At 40.1% G+C, this 27,588-nt stretch overlaps 1 protein-coding gene across 2 annotated transcripts; it reads left to right on the plus strand.

The window, feature by feature from the left end:
• Positions 1-1,128: 1,128 nt before the first annotated feature.
• TERF2 (telomeric repeat binding factor 2) lies at positions 1,129-25,426 on the plus strand. Of its 2 annotated transcripts, none has more exons than XM_063110292.1 (10): positions 1,129-1,523; positions 1,631-1,726; positions 2,381-2,511; positions 12,577-12,663; positions 13,658-13,804; positions 15,132-15,238; positions 16,597-16,989; positions 21,587-21,672; positions 23,778-23,821; positions 24,278-25,426. In XM_063110292.1, the coding sequence occupies exons 1-10, from the start codon at positions 1,145-1,147 to the stop codon at positions 24,434-24,436; spliced, it is 1,629 nt and encodes a 542-aa protein (XP_062966362.1). In that variant the 5' UTR covers positions 1,129-1,144; the 3' UTR covers positions 24,437-25,426. The 2 variants fall into 2 exon arrangements, with proteins under 2 accessions (XP_062966362.1, XP_062966363.1); XM_063110293.1 differs by having other exon boundaries at positions 23,781-23,821.
• The last annotated feature ends 2,162 nt before the right edge of the window (positions 25,427-27,588 follow it).

Consider the following 27,588-nt stretch of genomic DNA (forward strand, 5'->3'; position numbering starts at 1 on the left):
CTTTCATTAGACTTTACTTTCCACGGAGTCCTGCTTCCATCCTAATTGAGCAACTAGACTTTAATAATTTGGGGACTCACTGGCTGTACGTTGCCTATCGAGAGTATTTCCTACGAGACTTGCTCTTATTCTCTCCCCTCACCTTTTTCTTTTTGGCGGCTGGCCGGTCCGGGTCTCCTTTAAGCATTGTGAACCTAAGGGGGGAAAATTCTTGGTGTCGATAAACTATGTGATTCGTGAAATCGTACCTTGATCATCTTCTTATTTTAACCGTGCAAAACACTTCGACTCAGTAATTCCACTTTAAGGAAATTATCCTAAGGAGATAATCATGAATTTGTGTAACAAAATGGCTAAAGGGATGTTTCTAATATTGAGGTTGTCTAGAATTACAAAATTTTTAAACTACCCGAATATCTTATAGTATAGTTTAGATAAAGAAAACTTTGGTTCACCCATATATGGAATGTTATGTAACTGCAAAAGATACCGCAGAAAAGATATTTAATGGTGTGGAAAGATGTTCATTATATGTTTTTTTAAAAATGAGGTTTATAATAGAATATCTATATTTATCTAAACACACACATACACACACAATAGAATTCAAAAGACATTGGAAGGTTACAAACCTAAATGTCAACTTATTTTTTCATGGCGACTATAGATGATCCTTTTGCTTATTTTTTCCCAATTGTTCTACAAAAAAGTGTATTTTCGTGATTTAAAGAATTATATGTCAAGAGGTTTCTGGGGTGGAAGGCATATTCTATTTCTTGACCTCAATTGGGATCACATTGGCCTTTCCTTTATAATTATTTGTTAAAATGTAAGTTTAATAAACTTTCCTCTATGTCTGCTCCTTTCACAATTTTCAAAAAGTGTTTAATAAGCTGAACGTATTTATTTTTCAATATCTTATACATAGTCCCGCGTCTCTAGCATAGTATTCTGTAAATTCAGAGAAGGGTTGACACTTGACTACAAACCCCGGGGCGCACACCTGCCTGAGCGGCGTGGACTTCAAGTCCCAGCAGGCATTGCGGCCGGCACAACGGGAACTACGGAGACCGAGAGGGAGGCTGGGCCCGCCGGTCCTTTCCCTCCCAGAAGCCCGCGGGCGGCTCGGAGGGCCGTCCGTATCATGGCCGCAGGATCCGGGACGGCAGGTCCCGCTTCCGGCCCGGGCGTCGTGCGTGACCCCACGGCGTCACAGCCGAGAAAGCGGCCCGGCCGGGAGGGCGGGGAGGGCGCGCGGCGGTCGGACGCGATGGCGGGAGGAGGCGGGAGCAGCGACGGCAGCGGGCGGGCGGCGGGCCGGCGGGCGTCTCGCAGCGGCGGGCGGGCTCGGCGGGGGCGCCACGAGTCGGGGTTGGGGGGTGCCGCGGAGCGGGGCGCGGGGGAGGCACGGCTGGAGGAGGTGGTCAACCGCTGGGTGCTCAAGTTCTATTTCCACGAGGCGCTGCGGGCTTTTCGGGGTAGCCGGTACGGGGACTTCAGGCAGATCCGGGACATCATGCAGGGTGAGGGCCGGGCCGTGGGAAGGAGGCTGGGGCGCTGGGGAAGGGGGTCCGTGGGGACCGGATATCGGGGCCGGGGGTCGCCGAGCCAACGATGTTTTCTCTCCCAGCTTTGCTCGTCAGGCCCTTGGGGAATGAGCATACCGTGTCCCGGTTGCTGCGGGTTATGCAGTGTCTGTCGCGCATTGAAGAAGGGGAAAATTTAGGTATGGCTATTTTTGTGTTCTTCTCTGGGTTTGCTTACCGTAGGGTTTTGTTGTTTTCAAACTTACATCCGGAACGGAAGGATTCCGGGTTAAAGTGCGCTAGTTTCTATCACAGTGGTCTGTATCCTACGATGGATCTGTTCCCTGGCTCTAGTTTTCTCCAGTTAAGATTCTCTTGGCTGCTTTTCTGTGTTTTTTATTTTCTCCCACCTGTTAATTGCTCACCCCAACTTTGTTGCTATCTAAAGTGAGTTATGTTAATATGGATATCTTTTTCCCCATGGTAGAGTGTTTTTCAGAGTATGAGCACTTTTTTTTTTTTTTTTTTTTCTGAATTGAACTTGACAGCTGTTTAGTAAAGTGTTTTCAATTTTTGGCCACTTGTATTTGAGGAGGATGTGTATCCTGAATTTGAGAGGCAAATGTATGTGTTTAAAAATAATTTTTTTAACCCGTCTTAAAACGTATATTTTGAACTCATTGATTTGAATTTGGACCCTTACCATGTATGTAAACTATAGCAAGTATGTCAGCAAATTAAATGCAAATCTTACTATATTTGCATGCTCGTTTTCCAAAAACATATGTATTTTGGGACATAACTTTTCTGTTCATTAGAAAAGAGCTTAAAGTGAAAATTGTGCTTTGTCCTAGACTGTTCCTTTGACATGGAGGCTGAGCTCACACCACTGGAATCAGCTATCAATGTGCTGGAGATGATTAAAACGGAATTTACACTGACAGAAGCAGTGGTCGAATCCAGTAGAAAACTCATCAAGGAGGCTGTAAGGCTCTATTTTTATTTTTTTTCTCATAACAAAAAGCAGGGGTCTTTGAGGATACAGTGCTTAGCCTTTTCTGTGTGACCTAGAGGGAAAACAGGAATGGAGAGAGAGAAAGCAAGCATGCACACACACATTATCTCTTCAGGAGTTCCCTTTCTCACCCAGGCTTGGAAAGAATGGCAGATGCTCAGCTTTTGTGATTTTGGTGGTCTTCCTTGTGGCCCTGGCAGGAGGGGCCACCGTAAGCAGGAAGTGGGTTGGCATTAAAGACTGACATTTTGGAGAGTATTGCACCATTCAGGAGCATTCTGAAAGGGCTACAAGTAACTCTGGCCTAGGATTTGGGCACCTTTGTTTATAATATACCAAGGAGAATAACTGGGGCCTTGGAAAATGTGGGACTGACTGAGCTCTTCCATGCAGTTTTCTGCAGAAAGAGAGGCTTAGGGAACATTCTCTTTGAGCAGACCGACTAGAATCAGAGGTGCTGGGATAATGAGCCAGCCAGAAAAATAGTAATGGTAGAAGAATGGTAAAAGCCTGGTACAGGCAGTGTTCTTGTAATTAAGAAAAAAGCTAGTAGAGTGTCTAGGAATTTGGGACTGTCACTGTTTCATGGCTCAAGTAGTTTCAAGTAGTAGAACTTATTTTTATTTAAAACATACAAGTGGCTGTGGCAACCAGTTGGAAAAAGATTTTTCTTCTCCAGTAACCAAGGCTAGGGGTGTGGAAGCAGATGCAGAGATGGGGGTTGAAGAACAGCTCAGCATTGTGTTGGTGGTGGAAAGTAAAGAACCTGGTAAGAAAAGAAAAGAGCACCCCCTAAACGAATAGGATTTCAGAGGTGCAGGTGGAGTGGAGGGAGAAACCTCTCTTAGCGAGGAAGACCTTCTGTCTCTTGTCTGTGTATAAGGTACTCAAGTACCCTGTTAAAAAATAGCTAGTGTTTGTGGGGTGCAGATCTTTATTCAGTTAAGAGTCTTGGGCAGGAACTACTTTTAGTCTTGCAAAGAATACTTAGATGATAATATTCAGTTCCAAGGTGGAAAAATTCCAAGAACAGACTATTAATATAGATCTCAGGTTTTTATGGAGGGGGGGAATGCCAGGAAAGGCATTAGCAAAGGAGAAATCCATGCCTACTATCAGAACAGCCAAGGATCTTTTGAATGGGAAGAAATGGCACCAGTTCAGGGTAAATCAGTAACTCCTGTTAAGTAGCTGATTCAGGAATGCAACTCCTTCAGAACACAAAAGCTGTAGATTTGCCATCTGGCCCCATTTCTGGAAGAATCTTTGTGGGCTTTTATCTTTTAGCTGCCTACGATGGTATTTCAAGAAGTTAGTGGAAAAATAGAATTAAAAGATAAGGCTGGTGGGTCAGCTCATTTGGTTAGAGTGTAACCTTATAACACCAAGGTCACAGATTTGGATTCCCATACCAGCCAGCCATCAGGAAAAAAGATAATAAGAATCTTTCCATGAACCTTTTGAAGTACCCTTATATTTATTATTTTGTTATTATTTGAGCTTATCAGTCTCTTGTTTAGGGGCTTCATTAGGAAAACGGGTTGTCAAAATCTAAACTCTCTTAAAATATTTTGTCACCCATTTTCTTATGTTGACTTCCTTCTGCTTTTCCATTCTCCACCAGGTACCAGATCTCTTATTGTACTTACTGTGTTACTATTATTGCAGTGTAACAACTTACTCCAAGACTTAACAGCATGTAACAATAAATATTCTCTCAGTTTCCAAGGGTCAGAAATGTGGTAGTGGTTTAGCTGAGTGGTTCTGGCTCAGGAGGTTATAAGTCAAGTTGGCAGCTAGGGTTGCATTCATTTCAAGACTCAGCTGGGCTGAAGGACATGTTTCCATGCTCACTCACATGGTGGTTAGCTGTACTCACTTTCTCACTGGCTGTTGACTGCAGACTTCAGCTCCTCACCTCTTCGTAGGTAGTGCTTCTTGTAACATGTTGGCTTGCTTCCCCTAGAGCTGATGATCCAAGAGAGAGAGCAAGATCCAAGGCAGAAGCTGCAGTTTTTTATAATCTAATTTCAGAAGTGATGTATCATCACTTCTGCCGTATGCTATTGGTCATGCAGACCAGACCAACTCTGGTAGAGTATATGAGTGAAACTGTGCAAGAGGTGGGGATCATTGGAGGCTGGCAACCCCATTACCTTGATCTCCTTGTTATTAAATGATACTATGTCATTTGTCTCCACAGTTTTTTTAAGTTTCTCATTTAGTCATAGAATTTATTAATGGTCATTTTTGGGAAGTGAGGCTTTTGGATGCATTTAAGCTTTGTAAAGTGTCACAACAATTTATTTAAAATTGTATAAACTTTTAAAAGTTTATCAAGTAAATTGTTTGTTAAGTTACTACTTCTGGGGTTTTTTTTGTTGTTTTTGGCAGCAGGCCAGTACAGGGATCGAACCCTAGACCTTGGTGTTATCAGCACCATGCTCAAACCAACTGAGCTGTAACTGGCCAGAAGTTACAACTTCTCAGTGTATGGTCTGGGATCTCTGGAGGTCTCCAGGACCCTTTTAGAGGGTCAGTAAGGTCAAAACTGTCTTCATAACAATATGGAAAACATATGACTTTTTCAGTCCATTGACATTTGCACTGATGCTGCAAAGGCAATGATGAGTAAAACTGCCAGTGCCTTAACAGTCAAGGTGGTGGTAAATTGTACTAGTAGTTGTTGTATTCTTTACTGCCAAACACAATTTTAAAAGGCTGCCAGTTTCAATTAAGAATGGCTTTGGTCAAACAGTAAAAATTGTATTAATTTATTAAATCTAGACCCATGAGTAAAACATATTCAGTGTTTTGTGTGATGAACTAGGGAGTGTGCCTAAAGCATTTCTGCTGCATACCAAGACATGATGGTTGTCTTCAGGAAAAGCACTGTGATTGTTTGAGTTGCATGCTGAACGAGGTGCTTTTTTTATAGAACACTATTTTTACCTGAAAGAACTGACAAACTATGGTTATTTAGACTTGGGTATTTGGCAGTCATTTTCCTGAGAATGAGCAAAGTGAACCTGTCACTTTAAGCAGTTGACAGTATTTGTTGCCAGTGATGAGATTCAAGCTTTCAGATGAAAATTAGAATTTTGGAAAACTTGTATTCATGTGCTTAGACTTATCTGAAGATTGGTGATACTAACAACTGTGATTTTAAAAAATATTTTTTGATGAATGTGTCAACATTTGGAAGATCTATATAACTTAGTGAACCAGTGTTTTCGAAATGGTTAATGCATGTTACAGAATCATTCATGGATGAAAGATCCATTTTAAAGTAAAGATAGATTGATGGATTTTAATAACAGATTAAGAAAAGCACTTGTTAAAGTTTGGTGTGGAATCAAAGAAGATTATCCATAATTTTTTGAAAGGCTGTTAAGAGTACTGCTCTCTTTTCCAACTTGATATCTGTATAAAGCCAGATTTTTTAATATACCTCAACCAAAACAACATATCACAACAGACTGAATGCACAAGCAGTTAGGAGAATCTAGTTGTCTTCTACTAAACTAGATGTTAAAGAGATTTGCAAAAATGTAAAACAGTACCACCTTTCTCATTAAATTTCTGTCTTAGAAAGTATAGTAATTTTTCATAGATATATTATTTATGTTAACCTGTAATGAGCTTATTATTTTTTAATGAATTCATATTTTAAAATTTTATCAGTTTTATATTTCCAAATGGTGAATATCAACAGGTAAAACCCACATAAACAAAAGTGCTTTGGGGTCTTCATTAACATTTAAGAGTAATATAAAGGAATTCTGCGACCAGAAAGTTTGAAACCTGCTTCTGCAAGCTGTTAATTATATTGAGACTACGTTGGTTTTTTCATTATAACTGAAAGAGAGATTCCTCAGATAGATTTCTTTGGAGAACAACATGTATGGCATGTTTTTGGGGAAACATTTGTTGCTTTTTGCTGTGCAGCATCCTTCCCTGCACCTTTGGTAACAGCACCTTGATTTTCTTTGGGGGCCATACCCTATTTGGGGTGCTGGTACATCAGACACACTCTCCTAGAACTTTAATTCTTGAAACAAAAAGCTTTTTTTTTTTTTTTTTTTTTTTTTTTAATTTTATTTTGTCGATATACATTGTAGCTGATTAATGCTCCCCATCACCAAAACCTCCCTCCCTTCTCCCTCCCCCCCTCCCCCCCAACCATGTCCTTTCTGTTTGTTTGTTGTATCAACTTCAAATAATTGTGGTTGTTATATCTTCTTCCCCCCCCCCCCCGGTTTGTGTGTGTATGTGTGTATGTGTGTGTGAATTTATATATTAATTTTTAGCTCCCTCCAATAAGTGAGAACATGTGGTATTTCTCTTTCTGTGCCTGACTTGTTTCACTTAATATAATTCTCTCGAGGTCCATCCATGTTGTTGCAAATGGCAGTATTTCATTCGTTTTTATAGCTGAGTAGTATTCCATTGTGTAGATGTACCACATTTTCCGTATCCACTCATCTGATGATGGGCATTTGGGCTGGTTCCAACTCTTGGCTATTGTAAAGAGTGCTGCGATGAACATTGGGGAACAGGTATACCTTCGACTTGATGATTTCCATTCCTCTGGGTATATTCCCAACAGTGGGATGGCTGGGTCGTATGGTAGATCTATTTGCAATTGTTTAAGGAACCTCCATACCATTTTCCATAGAGGCCGCACCATTTTGCAGTCCCACCAACAATGTATGAGAGTTCCTTTTTCTCTGCAGCCTCGCCAGCATTTATCGTTCATAGTCTTTTGGATTTTAGCCATCCTAACTGGGGTTAGATGGTATCTCAATGTGGTTTTGATTTGCATTTCCCGGATGCTGATTGATGTTGAGCATTTTTTCATATGTCTGTTGGCCATTTGGATATCTTCCTTAGGGAAATGCCTACTTAGCTCTTTTGCCCATTTTTTAATTGGGTTGCTTGTTTTCTTCTTGTAAAGTTGTTTGAGTTCCTTATATATTCTGGATATTAATCCTTTGTCAGATGTATATTTTGCAAATATTTTCTCCCACTCTGTTGGTTGTCTTTTAACTCTGTTAATTGTTTCTTTTGCTGTGCAGAAGCTTTTTAGTTTGATATAATCCCATTTGAAACAAAAAGCTTTTCAAAGTTTTTTAAACACTGCTGCTTCCCAGAATCTTGTTTCTTTTTGCATCTGCTTCTTTATCCTTTCTACAGTTCTGTGAGTTTTGGTTTTCTCTTCCTTTGTTAATATGTGCTTTCAGGCATTTCTTTCCAACATAACCCTATCTCACCTATTTTGAAAATCTGTGTCTAGAATTTTCTTTTTGTTTGTTAGCCAGAAACCATCAATATTGGTTAAGAACCTTAACAAATACATAGAAGAAATTATACTTATTTATGAGAACTATCAAGTGAAAAAGCAATGATTCATCTCTTTAAAAAAAATTTTCACAGGAAATTAATACATAGTTTAAAAAGATAAGCAGCACACAGCACAAACTTTGGAGTCAGACTTTTAATTTCAGTTTCGAAAGCATTCACATTTCCTTTCTTGTTTCACAAATTAGTATAGTAAGACCTGTGTTCAATTCTGGGGAAGACAGAGTAAAAACTCTTTGTCTCCTCCTCTTAATGCAACTGTATGTCTTGGACAGAATGCATGGAGCAGCTGTCTGAAGATTATGAAACATAAATGGTAGTAGGCAGATGGGGAAGACGACGAGAATGTGAAGGTTCACCAAACCAATGATGAGTAGTTTACCATTTTTCCTTCCTGTAGTATCACTTGGCCTCAACTCAAAGGTTGACTGAAGCATGAAAGTGCATTCCAGGTGTGAACAGAAAGAGCTCCAAAAAAAGCTTTCTCTTTCTGGTCTGAGGAGCAGGAAAGGATCTCCTAAGAGTCAGAAATGGTGGGAGAAGCCCAATTTTTTTTCTTTTTTCCCTTCTCTCCTGCCCTCAGCCCCTAGGCAGTACCATCCTGACAGTAGCAGTGCCCCAACAATGACAGTGGCAAAAGAGCAGACACCTAAAACTGAAGGAGGAGAACCCTTTCTCTCACCAGAGGAGCTGTGATCCCCAGAACTTTGAATGAATTCCATTGCTTTTTTCACTGTCTCTGTCGTAGTGTTTGGACTTGGACGTCAGTGCAGTTAGTGTGTGGCAGAGTGGGGAAACTAAAGCCCAGGAATGCGAGGCTGGTTCAATATTTGATAATCAATAAATGTAACCTACTGTATTAGTGTAAACAAGGAAAACCGTATGACATCAGTTGATGCAGAAAAAGCATTTGACAAAATTCAACATTATTTCATGATAAAAAACACTCAGCATACTAAGAATAGAAGGGAATTTCCTCAAGGTGGTTGGGTGCATCTACAAAAAACCCACAGCTAACATCATACTTAATGATGAAAAACAGAATGCTTTGTCCCTGAGATCCAAAACAAGTTTGTCCATTCTCACCACCTCTATTCAATGTCATACTAGAAGCCGGAGCAATAAGTCAAGAAAAAGAAAAGGCATATAGATCAGAAAGGAAGGAATAAAATTGTCCCTATTTGCAGATGACATGACTGTCTATGTAGAGAATCCCATTAAATATACCAAAAAAACTCCTATAACAAGTAAGTTTAACAAGGTTGCAGGATACAAGATCAACACAAAAATCAGTCATATGTCCATATATTTATTAGCAGTGAACAATTTGAAATGAAACTACCAAAACAATGCCATTTACAGTAGCTCTAAGAAAGAAAAAGAAATACTTAGATGTAAATGTAACAAAATGTGCAGTATCTGTATGTGGAAAAATACAGAATAATAGTGAAAGAAATCAAGACCTAATGGAAAGATATACCATGTTTATGGATTGGAAGACAATGTAGTTAAGATGTCCATCTCTTTAATTGATCTAGAGTTAATACAATTTCAATTAAAATCTCAGCAGGATTTTCTGTAGCTACAGACTAGCTGATTCTAAAACTTACATAGTAAGGCAAAGGAACTGAAATAGCCAAAACAATTTTGTAGAAAAAAAAGAGGACTCACATTACCCGTTACCCAATTTTTAAAATTTAGGCTACAAAGCTGTAGAATTTAGGATTATAGAGATATTGATTAGTGTAACAGAAGAGTTCAGAAATAGACCCACACAAATATGAGTAATTTTTTTTTTTTTTTAAAGATGACTGGTAAGGGGATCTCAACCCTTGGCTTGGTGTTGTCAGCACCATGCTCAGCCAGTGAGCTAACCTGCCATCCCTATATAGGATCCAAACCTGTGGCCTTGGTGTTATCAGCACCACACTCTCCCGAGTGAGCCATGGGCCGGCCCTTGAGTAATTTATTTTTGACAAGAATGTGAAGGCAGTTCAGTGGGAAAAAGGATAGTCTTCAACAAATGGTGTTGAAATAATTGGATGTCCACATGCAGAACATGAACCTTGACCTTGAACTCACATCATATAACTTAATGGGCTGGCCGGTTAGCTCAATTGATTAGAGCTCTTCCTTGTAACACCAAGGTCAAGGGTTCAAATCCCAGTACCAATCAGCTGCCAAAAAAAAAAAAAATTGACTTAAAATAGATCATATTGTAAATGTAAAATGTAAAGCCGTAAAAGTTTTAGAAGAAAACATGAAAGAAGGTCTTTATGTCCTGGAGTTATGCAAAGAGTTCTTAGATATGACACTAAAAACACAGTCCATAAGAGGAAAAACTGATAAGCTACAAGACAAGCTACAGATAGGGAGAAAATATTTGCAAATCACGTATCAGACAAAGCACTTGTATCCGAAGTATATAAAGAACTCTCAAAACAAGCCTGTACAACCCTATTTTTAAAATGGGCGAAAGGCTTACCAAAAAGAATATAGATGGAAAAAAGCACATGAAAAGACACTCAACATCATTTAGCCATTAAGGAAATACAAATTAAAACTGCAGTAACTATTAGCACATACCAATTAGAATGGCTAAACTTTAAAAAATACTAACAATAAAAAGCGCTAATTACATATTTCAAAACATGTACGTGAAAAATATATAAAATTTTTATTTGTCAATTTTTTAAAAAGTGCTAGTGAGGATGTGGTGCAACTGGAACTCTCATACATTGCTGATGAAAATTTAAATTGTACAGCTACTCCGAAAAACAGTGGCCATTTCTTACAAAATTAAACATAAACTTTCCGTATGACTCAGCAGTCCCACCCACTCCTGGGTATATTTACCTTAGAGAAATGAAGTTATGTTCACACCAAAACCTGTATGAAAGAATGTTTATGCATCTCTTTTCAGAATGACCAAAATTTGCAAACAACCCAAATGTCCTTCAATGGACAAATGGATGAACAAATTATAGCACATCCATACAACGGAATTCTGTTCGGCAATAAGAAAAAATGAACTATTGTAGTACAACTGCATGGGTGGACCTCACAGGCATCATACTGAGTGAAGGAAGCCAGTTTCAGGGCTACATGTTTTTTTAAAAAATACATGCTGTATGATTGTATGATTCCACTTACATGACTTGAAGAAAGAAAATAGCAAAAAGATGTGTAGTTGCCAGGGGATGGGAATGAGAAGAGGATGTGACACAGAGGAGAAGAACATAGGTTCTTGGATCCTCATTGTGGTGATTACAGGAGTCTACATGTGTGAAAATTGAGAACTGTACACCCCAAAAAAGTTAACTTTACCATATGCGAGTTAAATAAAATTTTAAAACAATAAGACCTATATAATTTATAAAAAGTAAAAACTTTAAATTCTTCAGGAAAGTAAGTATAGTCTTAGTGTAGTTTTTCTTCTGAAAATGATGTAGAAGTGGATATAGTCATCTGATGAAAAGACTTATTTTGTACCTTCCCTGGGCAGCAAGATCATATAATTGTGCCTGCTAATTCAAGAGCATTTGACACCAGTTCCCTTCTGTGCTATGTGGCTGTGCTGAGCATGCTCAGGACAGCATCACCAGAGATTAGTACTTAACAGATTTCCTTGCTATTCTCCTTCTCTTGGTCTGTATCTCCATATGTTCTTCCCTGTGAAGATTGAAAGTATCTGTGAACCAGTTTTCCTTGTTTTGTGTGGTGGTCTTTTAAAAAAAAAAAATCTGTATTTTTTTCAAACCTCTCTTTGAGACTGGATTTAAAGTAGCGACTTTATCCTATTATACAACTCCAAATGCTCCTAATTTTTTATTGGCTTTTCCAGTTTTTAAATTTTTAAATTTTTATTTCTTTTTGGCCACTGGCCAGTATGGGAATCCAAACCCTTGACCTTGGTGTTACAGTCTGGGTTCTAACCAACCGAGCCAACTGGCCAGCCATGTCCTTTTTAATTTTCAATCATTGTTATTTTTCCTCTACATATATTCTCTCAAGGTTTCTTTATAAAGACTTCTTTTTCTTTGTGGCTGACCTCATCCTACCTGGAACTTTGTCCTTTTTATTTGATGCCTGTGAATGATCTGGGTTTGTTGGTCTCAGTAATGCCCTTCACACTTTAAAGTTGCCAGCTGGGGTTTCTGGTAGTAAACCATAAACCCATATGCCTTTTTATTCTCCTATAGAACTGGCCTCAGGCCTTTCCTGAACGGAACTAGCGGAATTCTATGGTCAGCAGATAGCTTGGTTTTATTGTTTTTTCCCCCACAGTATATCCTCCCTCCCCCATTTCCCTGCCCTTACATCAAATCTTTTGCATCCAAACAGAAGGTAACTAATTGTCCATTTTGTCATTCCTTAGGAGGCCCTATTCAGATTGGCTAAATGGTCAGTAATCTAGGGGATCAGATTTTACTATATCAGCCAGTGGGGGAAAAAAAGTCCATTGTAATGTTGAAAAGGTACCACAAGCTGAAAGAAACAGCTTGTGGTTGTTCACAGTGGTTGAACAATAATTGTTTTTAAGTACAGTAATTTGATATAATATGAAGAAGTTCTTGGGTATGTAAGACTCAGTTTTATTTATTAGTAGAGTTTATTTTGATATTTGCACCTGTCGTTACAAAAGTAAAAAAAAGTTTTCCCCTCCTTTTGTAGGCTGTGATTATTTGTATCAAAAACAAAGAATTTGAAAAGGCTTCAAAAATTTTGAAAAAACATATGTCCAAGGACCCCACAACTCAGGTAAGTAAATTTGATATATTTTTGCTCCCATGATTTAGATCCATCTCATTGCTTGTTGTGCAGAAATAGGGAAAGGGTTCTTTGTCAGGCATGTTATTTAAATATTCACCTTTAAATATGCAACACCTTTAGCATGTTTTCTATATACACCCAAGGTAACTCACTGTAAAACTGACTTTTCAAAATTTGTTTTTCATTAGACAAATGTGTATAAATCATTTACTTGCCTTATTTGTGTCTGGTGTGACAGAACATTTATTTATGTGATCAGCACTGGGTATTAAGCTAACAAGTTTTGTAACACTTTGAACTTGATTTACATAAATGCTGATCCTGCAGACTTGAGGGGACTCTGTTTTAGTGAGGACTTAACACCTGTTCGCTGGTGTCAAAAGCTCTGTTGGTCCCCTGCTCTTATTTTTTTTCTTTATAAATTTAAGTGTTATTTTTTGAAAAGGTAATACATGTGTATAATTCAAAATTCAAAAGGTATAACAAAAGAATTCAGTGAAAATTCTCTCATCTCTGACCTCAGCCATTTCGATCTGCTCAGAGGCAACTAGTATTATTTTCTTCTTTTGTTCTTTTAGAGATATTCTGTGTATGCAAGCAAATAAGTCTGTGTGTGTTTGTGTGTGTAAGGACATACACATATATCCATTTTTTTCTACCCATGCACATGCATGATAGCATATTCTACACACTAATTTGAACATTTTTTAAATTGCTTATTTTCACTTAATATAAGCTGGAGATCATTCTTTATTAGCACATAAGGAGCTCCCTTACCCTTGTTTTATAGCTGGCCAATAAATTGTGGCTAGACCATTATTTATTGGCCAGTCCTTGGGGTGGGGCTTCCCTTCCAGTATGTGCACCAATGATTTTCATGGACAGTGTTACAGAAATTCTCGTAGTGTTCAGTGTCAACTCATCATCATTGAATTTTTATTGGAGTTCTTTCTCATATTGCAAATATCGGTCCTTTGTATAGAAGCTGAGAAATGATCTCCTCAACATTATCCGAGAAAAGAACTTGGCCCACCCTGTTATCCAGAACTTTTCCTATGAGACCTTCCAGCAGAAAATGTTGCGCTTCCTGGAGAGCCACCTGGACGACACAGAGCCCTACCTCCTCACGGTGTGCCTTGGCCTTTCTTCTCTTCCCATAACTGTGATGTTCCCTTGAGGATGTGCAGGGAATTAGGAAATTAGAAGTGAAAGTCCATGTGTGAAAAAAACTTTGAATTATATGCATCATCTTCCTTAATTAAATGCCTTAAAAATACAAATGCAGAGATACTGGAAGAGGTAAATTGAACTCACCTATCTCCCTCACCTCCCATTTTTACCTCCTTTACATGTGATAAATCTGTTGTGGTTAAAGTAGAACATTGACGTAAAATCGACAGTGGTTCCCAAGGGAGATGAAATTTGGGCTAAGTTTGGCAGGAAGAGTTGTTTGGTAGGTGTGGCATGATGGGGTTGTTAAAAGGAAGAAGGGATGGTGTGGGGGAAGGTGTGACTAGGGATGTTATAAGGTCACAGGAGGCCAAGTGAAAATACTCTTTAATTGGATCAAAGAGATAAGCATAAAGAATGGAAGCAGTAAGGCTCAGGACAGCATTAGGAAGAATTAGAAACCAGGTTGTCCTAGATAGTGGACTGTGGTGAGGAAACACTGAGTGAGAGGGGTCTTTATGTATATAAGCCATGATTTTGAGAATGTTGAGAATATCCCATCTCATGATAGTTAATTTGCCAGGCCCATATTAATAGTGTCAATGACCCTAGCCATCTTTTGGCAAATCTCAGATTACTTGTAAAGCAAGTAGTTTGGAATGTTCAGGGAGCAAGTATCAGGATACTTGAGCATGGCCAAGGATTCTTTCCTTTGCATTCCAGGTAATTGGAAAATATCCTGCCACTGTCTGTATGTAAGGATAGAACTCTTGGCTCTTAAGCCACCACACATTACAGATATACATATCTAAAACTGAATGATACTGGTCTGATTGGAAATGAGCAGTTGGAGTTAGAGCAAGATTGGTCTACTCAAAGTTTTATGTGTGGTATAGGTAAGGATTTTCAAACAGTTGTTAATAAGGGCTGAGATTGGAAGGATGGAAGAGGAGGTGTAGAGTAAAATCATGTCATTATTTGGTGTCTGAAAGATTTAAGGGTTCTTGCAATGTCAAGATGGTTAGCACCACTCAAATTGAGTCCTCCCGTGGTATAGAAAACTGAGCCGTTTTTGGAGGTGTTAACTGTTTTTTGAGGGAACAAAGAACAACGCAATTTGAAGTGATTCTTGTAAAGTTTCCCATTTTATGTTCTCCTCTAGTTTATGCCTAGATTGGATTTGTAAGTAAACTTGTTTGCATATTAAGAATGTTCATGGCAAAAGAAACAGACAGTTAATGAAAATCTGTGGCCTCCTCTTCCTAATGACATTCTTGCTTTCCCAGATGGCCAAAAAGGCTTTGAAATCTGAGTCTGCTGCCTCAAGTACAGTAAAGGAAGATAAACCACCAGCATCAGAGTCTGTGGAAAAGCCACCCAGAGAACCCGCAAGGTGAGAGGGATGCCTTTTTGTGATCTTGGGTAAGACAGTGAGGTAGTTGTTGGAAGCATAGGTTCCTTCTTAGATCACAATCAGTTCTTCTTGGTCATTTGACTTACTAATATGTTACCGGGTTACTTGTACAATGCCCTGTGGGAGATGGAGAGCGCACCCTGGGAAAATGAGAATATTGAAGACAGGATGTCTGGGATCCCTGCAGAGTTTCTGACTGGCTATTCCTCAAAGGTTCTTTCTCCATTTCTGTCTCTTTGCCTTGCCCAAATCTACTCTGTACTTCTTTGTGGATACCTAATCTCTTAATACATTCAGGAAGCAAGTGTTCAGATCTGAGTCAGAATCCCAAGACCATTTGCTAAAGCAGGATCACAAGTTTAGATGTCTTTGAGGGCCTGGTAGGAAGTATAATGGAGCCTAGTGAGTCTAGGACAAGACAGTGGAGAGCATGGGCCTGTAACCAGGGAGGACGTGCTTGTCAGCTGTTTGTGATTGTTGCTTCATAGGTGCCCAAGGATGCTCAGACATCAGTTGTTCACATTTTTGTGTGAGATGTCCAAGTTTTCTTGTGAGATTTCTCAATTTTTGAATGTTGGCAGTACATTTAAAAAAAAAAAAAAAAAAAAAACTTCACATAGGTTAGGCAACAAGACACATCTGCTAGCTGGGTTTGGCCTACAGGCTGCCAGTTCGCCCCTCTCCACAATTTTTACTCAAAGTGTACTAGCTATTCCAAAGGATAGATGCACTTTTTTTTTAAAAGGCAGTTTCTCTTTGTTTCAAGACTGTGTGTGGCACACTTTGAGGATTCACAAGGTTCTGTTCATAAGTGTATTGTTGGAGAAAGGGGAGAGTGGAGACCTGCCTTCTCTCACATGAGGGTCAGACTGGGATGGCTAGAAGAGTCTAGATTTCAGGGGGAGATTGCTTGATTTGTTATTTGGTTACTCAGGTGGACTTGTAGTTGTTAGCACTATTCAGAGTTCTTACATAATGGAAAACATTGCTTTAGTACATACAAACCAAGAGAGTTGGACAGCACATAAGCTGAAGAGGTCTATGAGAGTAGTGTCATTGGGCATAGTTCCTTTAAGGTTCTCTTTTTGAGAGTTTTAACTCCATAATACAATTTATATATCACATTTAAAGCCTGTATTTACACTCATTCTCAATAAGGGCTTTTATAAATAAAGGTGTGTCAGGCCAACCTCTTTTTTTTTTTTTTTAAGAGAGTTCTCAGCTTGCAGAGTCCTCTATCTAATTTGAAGCTTCTTCACACTATGCAAAAGTTATGGCTGTTTGGATGAGCGTCAACAATGGTGAAAGTGGTCTTTGTATGTTTCCGTTATTTGCAGGCAGCTACGGAATCCTCCGACCACCATTGGAATTACAACTCTGAAGGCAGCTTTCAAGACCCTGTCCGGTGCACAGGATTCTGAGGCAGCCTTCGCAAAACTGGACCAGAAAGATCTGGTTCTTCCTAATCAAGTGCCCCCACCATCATCAGCCCTCAAAAACAAAAGACCTCGAAAAGATGAAAGTGAAAGCTCAATCCCCGCTGAGGGTGAGGGCAGCTCGGAACTACAGCCCAAGAACAAGCGCATGACAATAAGCAGATTGGTTTTGGAGGAGGACAGCCAGAGTACTGAGCAGAGCACAAGCCTCACCTCCTCCCAGGAGGTCATGCCAGTGCCACCAGCCAAGTCCGCCGTTCTCAACCAATCACTTCCTGGGAAAAAGAATCCCAAGTATGAAGACCTTCTTGGTAGCAGTTTTGGGGCTGGTTGGTGGTCCTGGTTGGGCCTGGTATTACTTCCGTGAATGAAGTAACTTTCAGCTAAGTTATTCACCAGCAAGCCTTGCTCAGACTGCTGGAATGTGACTCGGGAGCAGGGAGTGACGCCATAGCCATCCCTGCCAGTTCTGATGCCCCACACATGGGCTTCCAAGCATTGCACTAGGGCATGAGAGAGGATGGAAAGGTTTCAGAGCCTCCTACTCATCACTGCTTCCATTTGTAGCAGACACCTGAGTGCCTTGATGACTAAATATTAGTCTTGTTTGTTAAAAGAAATTTGTTTGAATTGAGCCACTTTATACTTTGATCCTTAAAAGAGACTGATGAATACTTATAGTTCTGCACCTTTTATGAGCATTTGAGACTTGGCAAATTGAGTAAATATTTACTAATCTCCCACATTCTGCTAGATACTGTGGGGCAGAGGTTAGAATACTTAATTTTTCTTCCCATCATGACTCCCAACCTGGCTTTTGAATTTTGCTCCCCTTGCACCCTATTGTGGATCCCCCACCAGGCAAACTGGTCTGCTTGCTCTCTCTGGAACACGCTGTTTGTTTCTACTACTGTACTTTAGCTTCCTCTCATTCCCCACAGTGGACTGTCATCCCTCATCATTGCTTGTTAGAATTCCATTCGTCCTTCAAAGGGAAGAGGAGCTGTTAAGTGTTTTCTGGGGCCACGCACTTTCGTGTATTATTTTACTGAATTTCTACAGTCCTCCTTCTGTGAGGTGGTATATTAGCCCCATCGTATAGATGAGGAAGGCTCAGAAAAGTTATTAGCTCGTCTGAAGTCACACAGCTGAAAGTGGCAAAGTTGAGCTTTGGGATTTTTAATCCAAGCCAGCTTTGACATGAAAGCCCATGGCCTGAACATCACATACACCAAGTTTCTTCTCTTAAAATTCTACTTCCTTCACAAAACTCTTCCCTGCTCACCCCTGCTGTAAGTATCCACCTCGTTGATCTCCCAAGGTCGTTGCTGTCTCTACCACTGCTCTATATTGTAGTTGTTTGGGGACCTATGCTCTGGCATATGTTGTGCTAGGTGCCCCAGAGGGCTATGGCATCTGTTAAGTGACTTATACGCAGGCTCAGATTTGCACTAGTGCACCACTTCGTGCATTTGGAAGTGAGTCATTGGTTGGCAAATTGGCATAGCTGATGGCAGCAGATGTAGCTCCACATACTATTCTCATTTGATACATGATTTCATTGAATCCTCACAGCAGTCCTGTAAAGTGTAGGTATTGCTCCCATGAACAGATGAGGAAACTGTGGAGAGAGAGCAGGATTACAGCGGTTTTGTAAGTGGGAGGATTTGTAAAGGTTTCAGACATATCCACCTCTCATATGTCAAGGGTGTGAAGTATGATGGGTGCTCTAAAGGAGGGGCCAGCAAACTATGGCCCTTGGGCCAAACCTGCCTGCTGCCTGTTTTTGCGAATAAACTTTTATTGGAACACAGCAACACCCATCACTTATGTATTGTCTGTGGCTGCTTTCAATGCTGTGATGAAGAGTTGAGTATTTGGGACAGAGACAGTAAAGCTTACAAAGCTGAAAATACTATCTGTCCCTTTTCAGAAAAGGGTCCAGTGATCCCTGCTAAAGGAGGAATGTGTGAAGTGCCCTGGGAGCTCATGGGGAGAAGAGCTGAGCAAGGTTTAGGTGTAGCAAACCTTGAAGGATGAGTAGGAGGTAATCAAGCATATTGGGAGGTGGAGGTTTCTAGGCAGTGACAATTCCTTACATATGAGCATGAGGAAGCTTGGTATGCTCTGAAAAGTTGCATGTAGTCTATACAGTAGGAGAACACAGTGCAAGGGAGAGAATGGAGGGAGAAAAGGCAGAATGGGTGATGGGCAGACCTTGAGTTTCTATTGTAGTCTACCAGGCAGAAGTGCTCAAACTGGGCTTCATGTCACAATTACCTGTGGAATGTGTAAAAATACATATTTTCAGCCTCCTGATACTGAATTAGAAGGGGCAGGAGAATGCTCTGTAATCTGCTTTTCTAACTGTGCCCCCAGGTTATCTCAATACAACTAATCGGAAGGCCTGATTAGACACCACTGAGGGCTTTTGAACAGGTACTGAGAGGGAAGGAGGGGGGCTGGAAACTGCTGCAAGGTGACAGGGAGGGCCTGAGCAGCCAGGGTTAGTGGACTCAGGAGGAAGGGAAGGTAGCTTACAGGATATCACCTGGAGGGCAGGGCCACAACTCGTAGATTTTGTTTAGGTTTTTTAAAATTTTATTCTTTTTTTCTCCCTAGATTTTTATATCTCCCACAGCACCTTGCAATAGTGCTTACTAAGCATTTGTTAACCAAATCAAATAAGCATTCTTGGTTGTTGTATTTTAAGGGGTGACACCAAAAAATTCTGTAAAAGACCAGCACAGGGTTAACATTTTCGGCATTGTGGGCTCCATACTTCTCTGTTGCATATTCTTCTCTGTTTTGTTTTGTTTTGTTCTTGCAACCTTTTAAAAATGTAAGAATCATTCTTAGCCCAAGCATTGTTTTTTAACCAGCAGCCACCGACCCTGCTAGACCATTCTAACTTCATCAGTGAGGATGAGGACCAGGAAGTGGCTTGATTTGCCCAAGACCACACAGCCACCTAACAATTAGAAGGACCACCCGGATCTCAGCCCTTCCACAACATGAGAAGTTAGTAGAGGCAGTCAATGATATGCCATCATCTGAAAGATGTCATAGGCCCTGTAAAATAACTACCAAAACATTTATACAGGTGATAACATTGAGAGTTCAGGGGTGGAGAATGTTACTAAAGTGACCTGCAATGACAGTTTGCAGGAGGAGAGAACAGCTACTTGGGAAAATGACGGACCAGCAGGGGACTTGCGTTCTCATCGGTTTTATCCCAACGCTGGGATAAGTAGATAAAAAGTTTAAACTGTAACCCCATCTGACTTTCATTCATAAATCGTGATTAGTACAGGAATATCCTGAGAAGAAAAAACCTCATATACATTTTTTTCACATTGTCTCAAGCAAAATTATTCTCAAATAACATTTTGGGAGATATGGTCCTATTTAAAAACGAAATAGTCTGCCATTTGTCTCAGCCACTTGGTTAGGTAATTTCATGGAACACTTGGGGAACTCAAGGAATTTTTTTCAAGCCTATGTACTTATTAACAAAATTGCTTTCATTATTCCTTTGCAAAATACCCAGACAGCATTAAAAATAAGTCTCTTTTTCACAGGGGAGGAGACAGAAGTTTGTCTCTAGTCTCTTGGTCAACTTTTACAGGTCACTTTATATAAATGCTTCAAAACTCTTAACTCCGACACTTCCCATGTTACTTTTTTAAAAGATGTTATCATTCTGAGGTCAGACTTGTGCTAAGCTCTTTTCCCAGGACAGTTATGTTATTAATCAGGTAAACACAGTTAAAGTTAATTAGAAGAGATGCACTATAATTTTTGTTTAATAATTGGGATTTTGGATTATTTTTCAGCTTTATGACTTTTTTTTTTTTTTTTTTTTTTGGCTATTCCAAAAAAAAAACTCAATGTTTCATGTTCACAGGAAGGATTCTTGTTTTGTTTGCTTATTAGTCTAATCTTTGATTGTATAATTGCTTTGTGGCTCTTTGATAACCCCAATATTAGTTTAGCTAGTACCAGGGTTCTTCAGAAAGTTCATGGAAAGATGCGTATTATCTTTTAATTCCATTTGTCCACAAACTTTTTGAAGTACCTGCATATATCTCCAGCTCATGGTATGGTATGTGTTCCTATGCTAGGGGTTTGGGGTAGACAGATGAAGATGGCAGGATTTCACCAGGCAGGGAAAGGACTCCCAGGCAGAGGGAACAGGAGATGGAGAGGCAGGAGCGTGCAGAGCTTACAGGAGGGAGGAGGAGCAGAGCTGGGTGGCTCTGCTGTTTGCAAGATTTAGTCATGGTAGGGCAGCTGGTAGAAAACTTGGGCCAGACTGGACGGTCTAGACTCCCTGGTACAGACAGGCATTTAGGCTCCCATTCTTTAGGCTGTGAGAAGCCTTCATGGAATAGAGGGATGTAGTAATTTTAGTAAGATTGTTCCAATTGTTCCGGTGGCTTTGAAAGAGGAAGAAGCTAGCTCTATTTACGAGGCTAGTATAACACTGGTGAAAGGCATCCTGGGCTTGAACTAGAGGAAAGGGGAGAGAAAGATCAGTCTGTGGAGTGGGAGGAGTTTGCAGCTTCTAGGTAAGTAGAATGCTGCAACCTTTAAGAGTAAAACCAACCAAACAAACAAAAACAGGAAAATGAGCAGATTTTGAGGGGGCTGGTGATATACTCAGTGCTGAGATTGAGGGAAAGTCCTGCAGCCTGGGGGATGTTCACGTGGAGATGCCTAGCCAGCCCAGCAAAAAGAACAGTGGATTTGGTAGTGTGTATAGGTGAGCCTTGAATGTAGTTACAGCAAAAGGGAGGAGCTCAGGGCAGTGAGTGAGCCCAGGACAGAATACAGGGTGACCCAGGATGAATTTGTTTTACACCTTGTCCTCTTGTTGATCTCCCCTCAGGGTATCCAGAGGCAAGTGGAACAGCTCTAATGGGGTTGAAGAAAAAGAGACTTGGGTGGAAGAGGACGACCTATTTCCAGGTCATGGTAAGCAGTAGATTCTCTTTGGCTGCCCTCCTTGAGGTTTGCTGAAGTATAAATGCATCTTACTGTCATATTAATGTTCCAGAAACTGCTTGTCTCCAAAGTAGAAAAAGCTTAATAATTTCTTGAACTCATTTTAAATCATAAGGAATCAGTTTTATGTCCTTGCCCATTAAACAGTGGAGACTGTCAAAGTAGTACTTTATGTTTAAAGAAAATTCTGGTTTTGTTGTAATAAATCCATGATATTTAGTTGTAGTTGATGTTCTTTCTAAAGTCCTTTAATTAGGGCCGACCCTGTGGCGCACTCGGGAGAGTGCGGCGCTGGGAGCGCAGCAGTGCTTCCACCGCGGGTTCGGATCCTATATAAGGATGGCCAGTGCGCTCACTGGCTGAGCGCGGTGCGGCTGGTCACAAAAAGACAAAAAAAAAAGTCTTTTAATTAGAAAACGTAGTAGGGGGCCGGCCGTGGCTCACTTGGGAGAGTGTGGTGCTAATAACACCAAAGCCCCAGGTTTGGATCCCTATATAGGAATGGCCGGTTGCTCACTTGGGAGAGCGTGGTGCTGACAACACCAAGTCAATGGTTAATAATCCCCTTACCAGTCATCTTTTAAAAAAGAGAAAAAAAGAAAATGTAATAGGGGGTCATTCTCTGCATTTTTGCTTAAGCAAAAAATCTCTTACCAGTTTCTGTATATTTTTTTCTAAGATAAGAAACTTTACTTTTCTGTAATAATACTAAACTTCACAGCATTTGCCTTAGAATCTATTCAACCACGTATTTTGCATTCTAATGGAAATATCTAAGTGCTAAACCTTAATTTGGGGGGTTCTAAAGACTTTTATAAAATAGCAACAGTAATCCTTTGCCAATCCCAAAGGTTTTGTTTTTGAAAAGTACCTTCACCAGCAAAAACATAGCTGCCAAGATCAAGATCACATAGAAAATGGAGGGAGAAACAAAAACAATAAAAATGACATTACAGGGCCAGCCTGTGGCTCACTCTGGAGAAAGTGGTGCTGATAACACCAAGGCCACGGGTTCGGATCCTATATAGGGATGGCCGGTTAGTTCCCTGATTGAGCATGGTGCTGACAATACCAAGCCAAGGGTTAAGATCCCCTTACCGGTCATCTTTTTAAATTAAAAAAAAAAAAAAAGTGACATTACATATTTAAAAACAATAGGGTATAAAAGTTCTAGAAAACACCTACTTGTAATATAGTCCATATTTATCAGCTTTAGAAATCTGCTTCTACTGTAGTACAAAATACTTAATAATTTGAAAATAAATAATCTGCTTCTGTAAGTATCCCTTTTCCAGAACCATCTTCCTCCATTGTTAAGGAAACGTAGACTAGGACAGTGGCATCTGCTGAGGCAGACACTCTAGCAAGTTTCATGTTTATTCAACATTGCCTTCTTGCAATTTTTGAACTGGCTTCTATTGGCTTGTAATGGCATGTCTTTTATACTTGCACACCCTCCTGTAGCCCTCTAGCCTTTTAAAAAATCATCTTGGTGCATGTTTTTTGAGGCTTGATCTGTTCTTATCCATGTGGTGAGAAGGGGAGTTTGAGCAGATCTCACATGTTCCTTGGGAGTGGGAAGCAATAATTATTACCCCATTCTTTTGTTTAGGGAATAAACCAAGTTGTACTTACATAAAATGATCAAGGATTTGAAAATTCTGGCATAAGACAGTGAAACTGTTGTTTCAAAACAGTGGTTAGCAAGGGATTATAAAGCAGAAATTACACACACACATGTATATACCATATATATTAGGGTTTTAAATGTGACAGTCCCTCAGTAATTTTAGAAAGTGATGTTGGTTTTACTAAAGAGCCTGAATTCCACCATTAACCAGGATTTATTGAAAGCCTGTTTGTAAGCACTTGTTTTGTACAGATTTTTGTTGATCAAAATGACTGGTGTTTGCAAACAAAGGACAAAATTAAATTATCCATTAGTGATATCCTTTTTCTTCTCGATGTTTGTAAAATTTGAATCAAGTTTCCCTTTGGGGACATTCTATGTCTTTTCCTGTGGTTGTGCAGAGAAAGGTGAACTCTGACATGAGTCTACTTTTAATGTTTTCTAGCAGCGTCAGACGAAGACAGTTCAACCAGTATAACAAAAAAGCAGGTAATTTAAATTTCTCTTTTCTGATACGGGTTGTGTGGGTAGAATAGAGGTAAAATAAGTCCCCATCTCATAGGCATAGACCATGTACCTCGTAAAAATCCTTTTTGAGTTTTCAGATAATTCAAACTAAGTTCAAGTAATAGTTATTCTGGAAGAAAAATCTAGGAGGACAGAAGCATGACACACTTTCTAGACCATAAGCAACACACACATACACATTTGAAGTTTGGAACACAGATGTGATTATTAGTTGAGGATGAAATGGCAGGACATTGAAAATTATTAAATGTCCAGATCTACAGTGTTTACTTACTGTCTATGCCATGTTTTAAAAACAGAAACCCTGCTTTTGGGTTCAGATGATTCTCCTAGGATTCTTGAGTTTACCTCATCACAGTATGGGAGATGTCAAGTGGAGAGACAGGTTGTGAAAAGTCTTTCGGTTTTCTTTTGCAGAAGTGGACTGTAGAAGAAAGCGAGTGGGTCAAGGCTGGAGTGCAGAAATACGGGGAAGGAAACTGGGCTGCCATTTCTAAAAATTACCCATTTGTTAACCGAACAGCTGTGATGATTAAGGATCGCTGGCGGACCATGAAAAGACTTGGCATGAACTGAAAACAGGCTTTCATTTCCACAGAATTCACAGGAGCATGGTTCCTAATAATAGCCCCTGATAGTCTGCTGTTTCTTTCAGAAGCTGGGCTGAGATGAGAATTTTGGGCAACCTCCTTCAACAAGGAGGAGGTCCCAGTTCCACTTCATCACTGTTGGATATCATGGAGATAAGAAGCAAAGCCAAGTCCACCCCATGTCCTTGGCAGAGATGACAGGCATACAGCTTGTACAGTGCCAGAATATCATTAGTGTTTCCCTTCTTTAGTGGTTTGCTTAAATTTAAATCCTGGGTAATCTGTAGAACCTTCTCCTAGGAAATGGTGGCATCTTATGGAGCTTATCCATAACCTGTTAAAACCAGCAACATGAGCATTATTTGGAGTGAACTTGTTCCACATAAACTTTTGGCCTTCTGATGCAAATGCAAAGGAACTTTGTCTGTTTTGAGCCCAGGTTGATGAGAGACCAGTCCTTGTGGAATCAGATTCCCTTTAAAAACTCTTTAGCCAGCTGCGACATCAACCCTAGACCTGACAACCTTGGCATTTGCTCTAAATATCTGCTGGGCTACCTAGGCAGGCTTATCCTCCACTTCTCATGTGGTTGAACCAGTGTGTTTTTTGGTAAAATGGTGATTGTAGATTAACTTAGCCCCCCCAACCCCCCTTCCCAATTCTATTCCTTATGCTGGACTTTTAAAGCTTAAAAAAAATCCTGATTGAATATAAATGCCTAATTCCATTCTTTGTGAAATGGTTGCTTCCACCTGATTCCCTAGTTGTGCTGTGTTAGTGTCTTGCGCTGGAATTCAACATTCCCTTCTCCTTTTGTACTGTGTTGTGCTTGCTGTGTCTCTCGGACATTCTTAAAGACTGTCTTTTTAGCAAAAAAATTTCAGTAAAGTGTTTTCTGTAGTCTTTTTTTAAAATATGAGAATTAATTATTGTCCATACTTGTAGCATTCTTCATTAAAGTCTTGCTTCTCTCAAATTTAAGTAGCTGGTTAATTATAGCAAGCATGTATTCACAAATGAGGGAGCAAAATGTTGAACAAACTGCTGAATTATGGTGATCAAGAGGCTGATGTCAAACTATTGGATGTTCTAATCCTTGGAAGTCACGTCAAACAAATGATGTGGAAGTATACTCTTTTTTTTTTTTTTTTAACTTTGGCACTGGATCCAAACTCTTGACCTTGGTGTTATGATACAGTGTTCTTTTTTTTTTTTTCAAAGATGACCGGTAAGGGGATCTTAACCCTTGACTTGGTGTTGTCAGCACCACACTCACCCAGTGAGCTAACCAGCCATCCCTATATGGGATCCGAACCCGTGACCTTGGTGTTATCAGCACCAAACTCTCCCGAGTAAGCCATGGGCTGGCCCATGACACAGTGTTCTAACCATCTGACCTAACCAGCCAACCAAAGTTTCCTCTTAATTTGTCCATTTCCTCATATAATGTACTTTTTCTGGGAACAAAAGAATCCCCCCTTTCCCACTTTTGAGTGAGTGAAAGGCAAGGTTTAAAGAAATGTTAAAGTTTTAAAATTTATTTACAAGTTGGAAACTTTATACAGCTTTATTACCTATTAACTATGTGTTTGAGCATTTGGTACTGTTTTCTACCAACCAACCCCAAATGAAATCACAGGGAGAAGGTGAGAATTTGAGCTCCTCTCAGCCCAGCTACCTTCGGTTGCAGCCGGTTGTGGTTTCCCTTCAAACCAGATCAGAATCCAGAAGCTTTCTCCACTCAACTCTGACATCATTAGCTGATGCTGTCCTGGTAGATGGCTGAAACTACCAGGGAAGCAAATATCCCAGTCAGTGTTTCTCAAACCTGAGATATGCATAGGTCCATAGATGGTTTTTTTCACATAACTTTAATGCTATTTTTATTATAGTGTTAATGAAATGTATGCAAACAAAACTACGCTTACAGCTTCTGCAAAACTGTCAAACTTATAATGAACTGATGATTATTTTGCTGAATGCATGTTGCTGCTTATGACATGAGTGGGTTAGGACTGCGGCAGCGGTGGGACTCAGATGGTGGTGCCTGAGCCACTGTGTACTGAAAGGTGGCACCAGTTTTCTCCCACCTTCACTTCAGTGAGACTGCTGCAGAGCCACTGTGCCTCTAGAGTGCTGTGATGCCATTTGGCCTTCTTTAGAAATGAACCACACTCATGAGGTCTCTGCTTGTGACACTCAGAGTTGATGTGATAAATTCTGAAGCAATTCTTGGTAAGAAGGTGGTAATTCTGTTTTGTTTTTTAAGATTAAGACAGAAATAAAAATGTTTGGACACTGTCAGAACTCAGAGATCGACACTTGAGAGACCCTGTCCTGGTGGGTAAGAGTGTGAGCCCCCATCAGGGCCACAGCTCTGCCAGCTGTGCTTGTGGCACTGCGAGTCAGCCGCTTAAATCTCTGAATGTCAGCGTCCTCATCTCTTAATCACAGCACCTCCCTCAGAGGGCTGTTGCCAGGACAAAATAAGATGCAAGTAAATCTCTTAGCTCAGTGCCTGCCATGAAGTCTGTGGGTGCTGAAGAAGTCATGAGTCAAAGAAGACAGATTGTGGGTTTGAATAGTATAATAGTCTTCAAGTGGGTTTTGGAAAGCTCTAGATGGAAGGTTTCAGTCAAGTGGAAGGTAGCAGAATGAGGAGAGGCCTGACCACTGTCTTGTCACTCTACTTATCCATTTAAACTTGTGCACACACCTACATGCCGTGCTTTGCTCTAAGCTATGGCACTGGGCAGAAAGGAGTCTGTTGAAACTGGTGTTGCCCCATGTGTTTTTATAGGAGCAATAGATACCATGTAGCAATTTGAAATGAAAAGAGAAAAATCTCCCTAACCAACCTATGTTAGTAAATAAACTTACCCAATATTTTATCCCTAAGAATCAAGAACTGAAAAAATGGCAGCCCAAGGGATGGATGGAAATAACTCTTCTGAGATCATAGCTTCTATCCAGCACTCGTGAAGTACGTTTGGTAGCTACTGAATTTTTGAGGTGAAAGCAAAAACTTCCTGTGAGCCAAACATGGAAGTATTGTGGCAGTTCTATTATGGAATATCTATGTGTGGCCCTGAAATTGGCCAAAGTGTGACTTGTTGAGTTAATGATTACCCCAGCAGC

The sequence above is a fragment of the Cynocephalus volans genome, chromosome 10 (assembly GCF_027409185.1).
Source record: "Cynocephalus volans isolate mCynVol1 chromosome 10, mCynVol1.pri, whole genome shotgun sequence".
Lineage (NCBI taxonomy): Eukaryota > Metazoa > Chordata > Mammalia > Dermoptera > Cynocephalidae > Cynocephalus > Cynocephalus volans.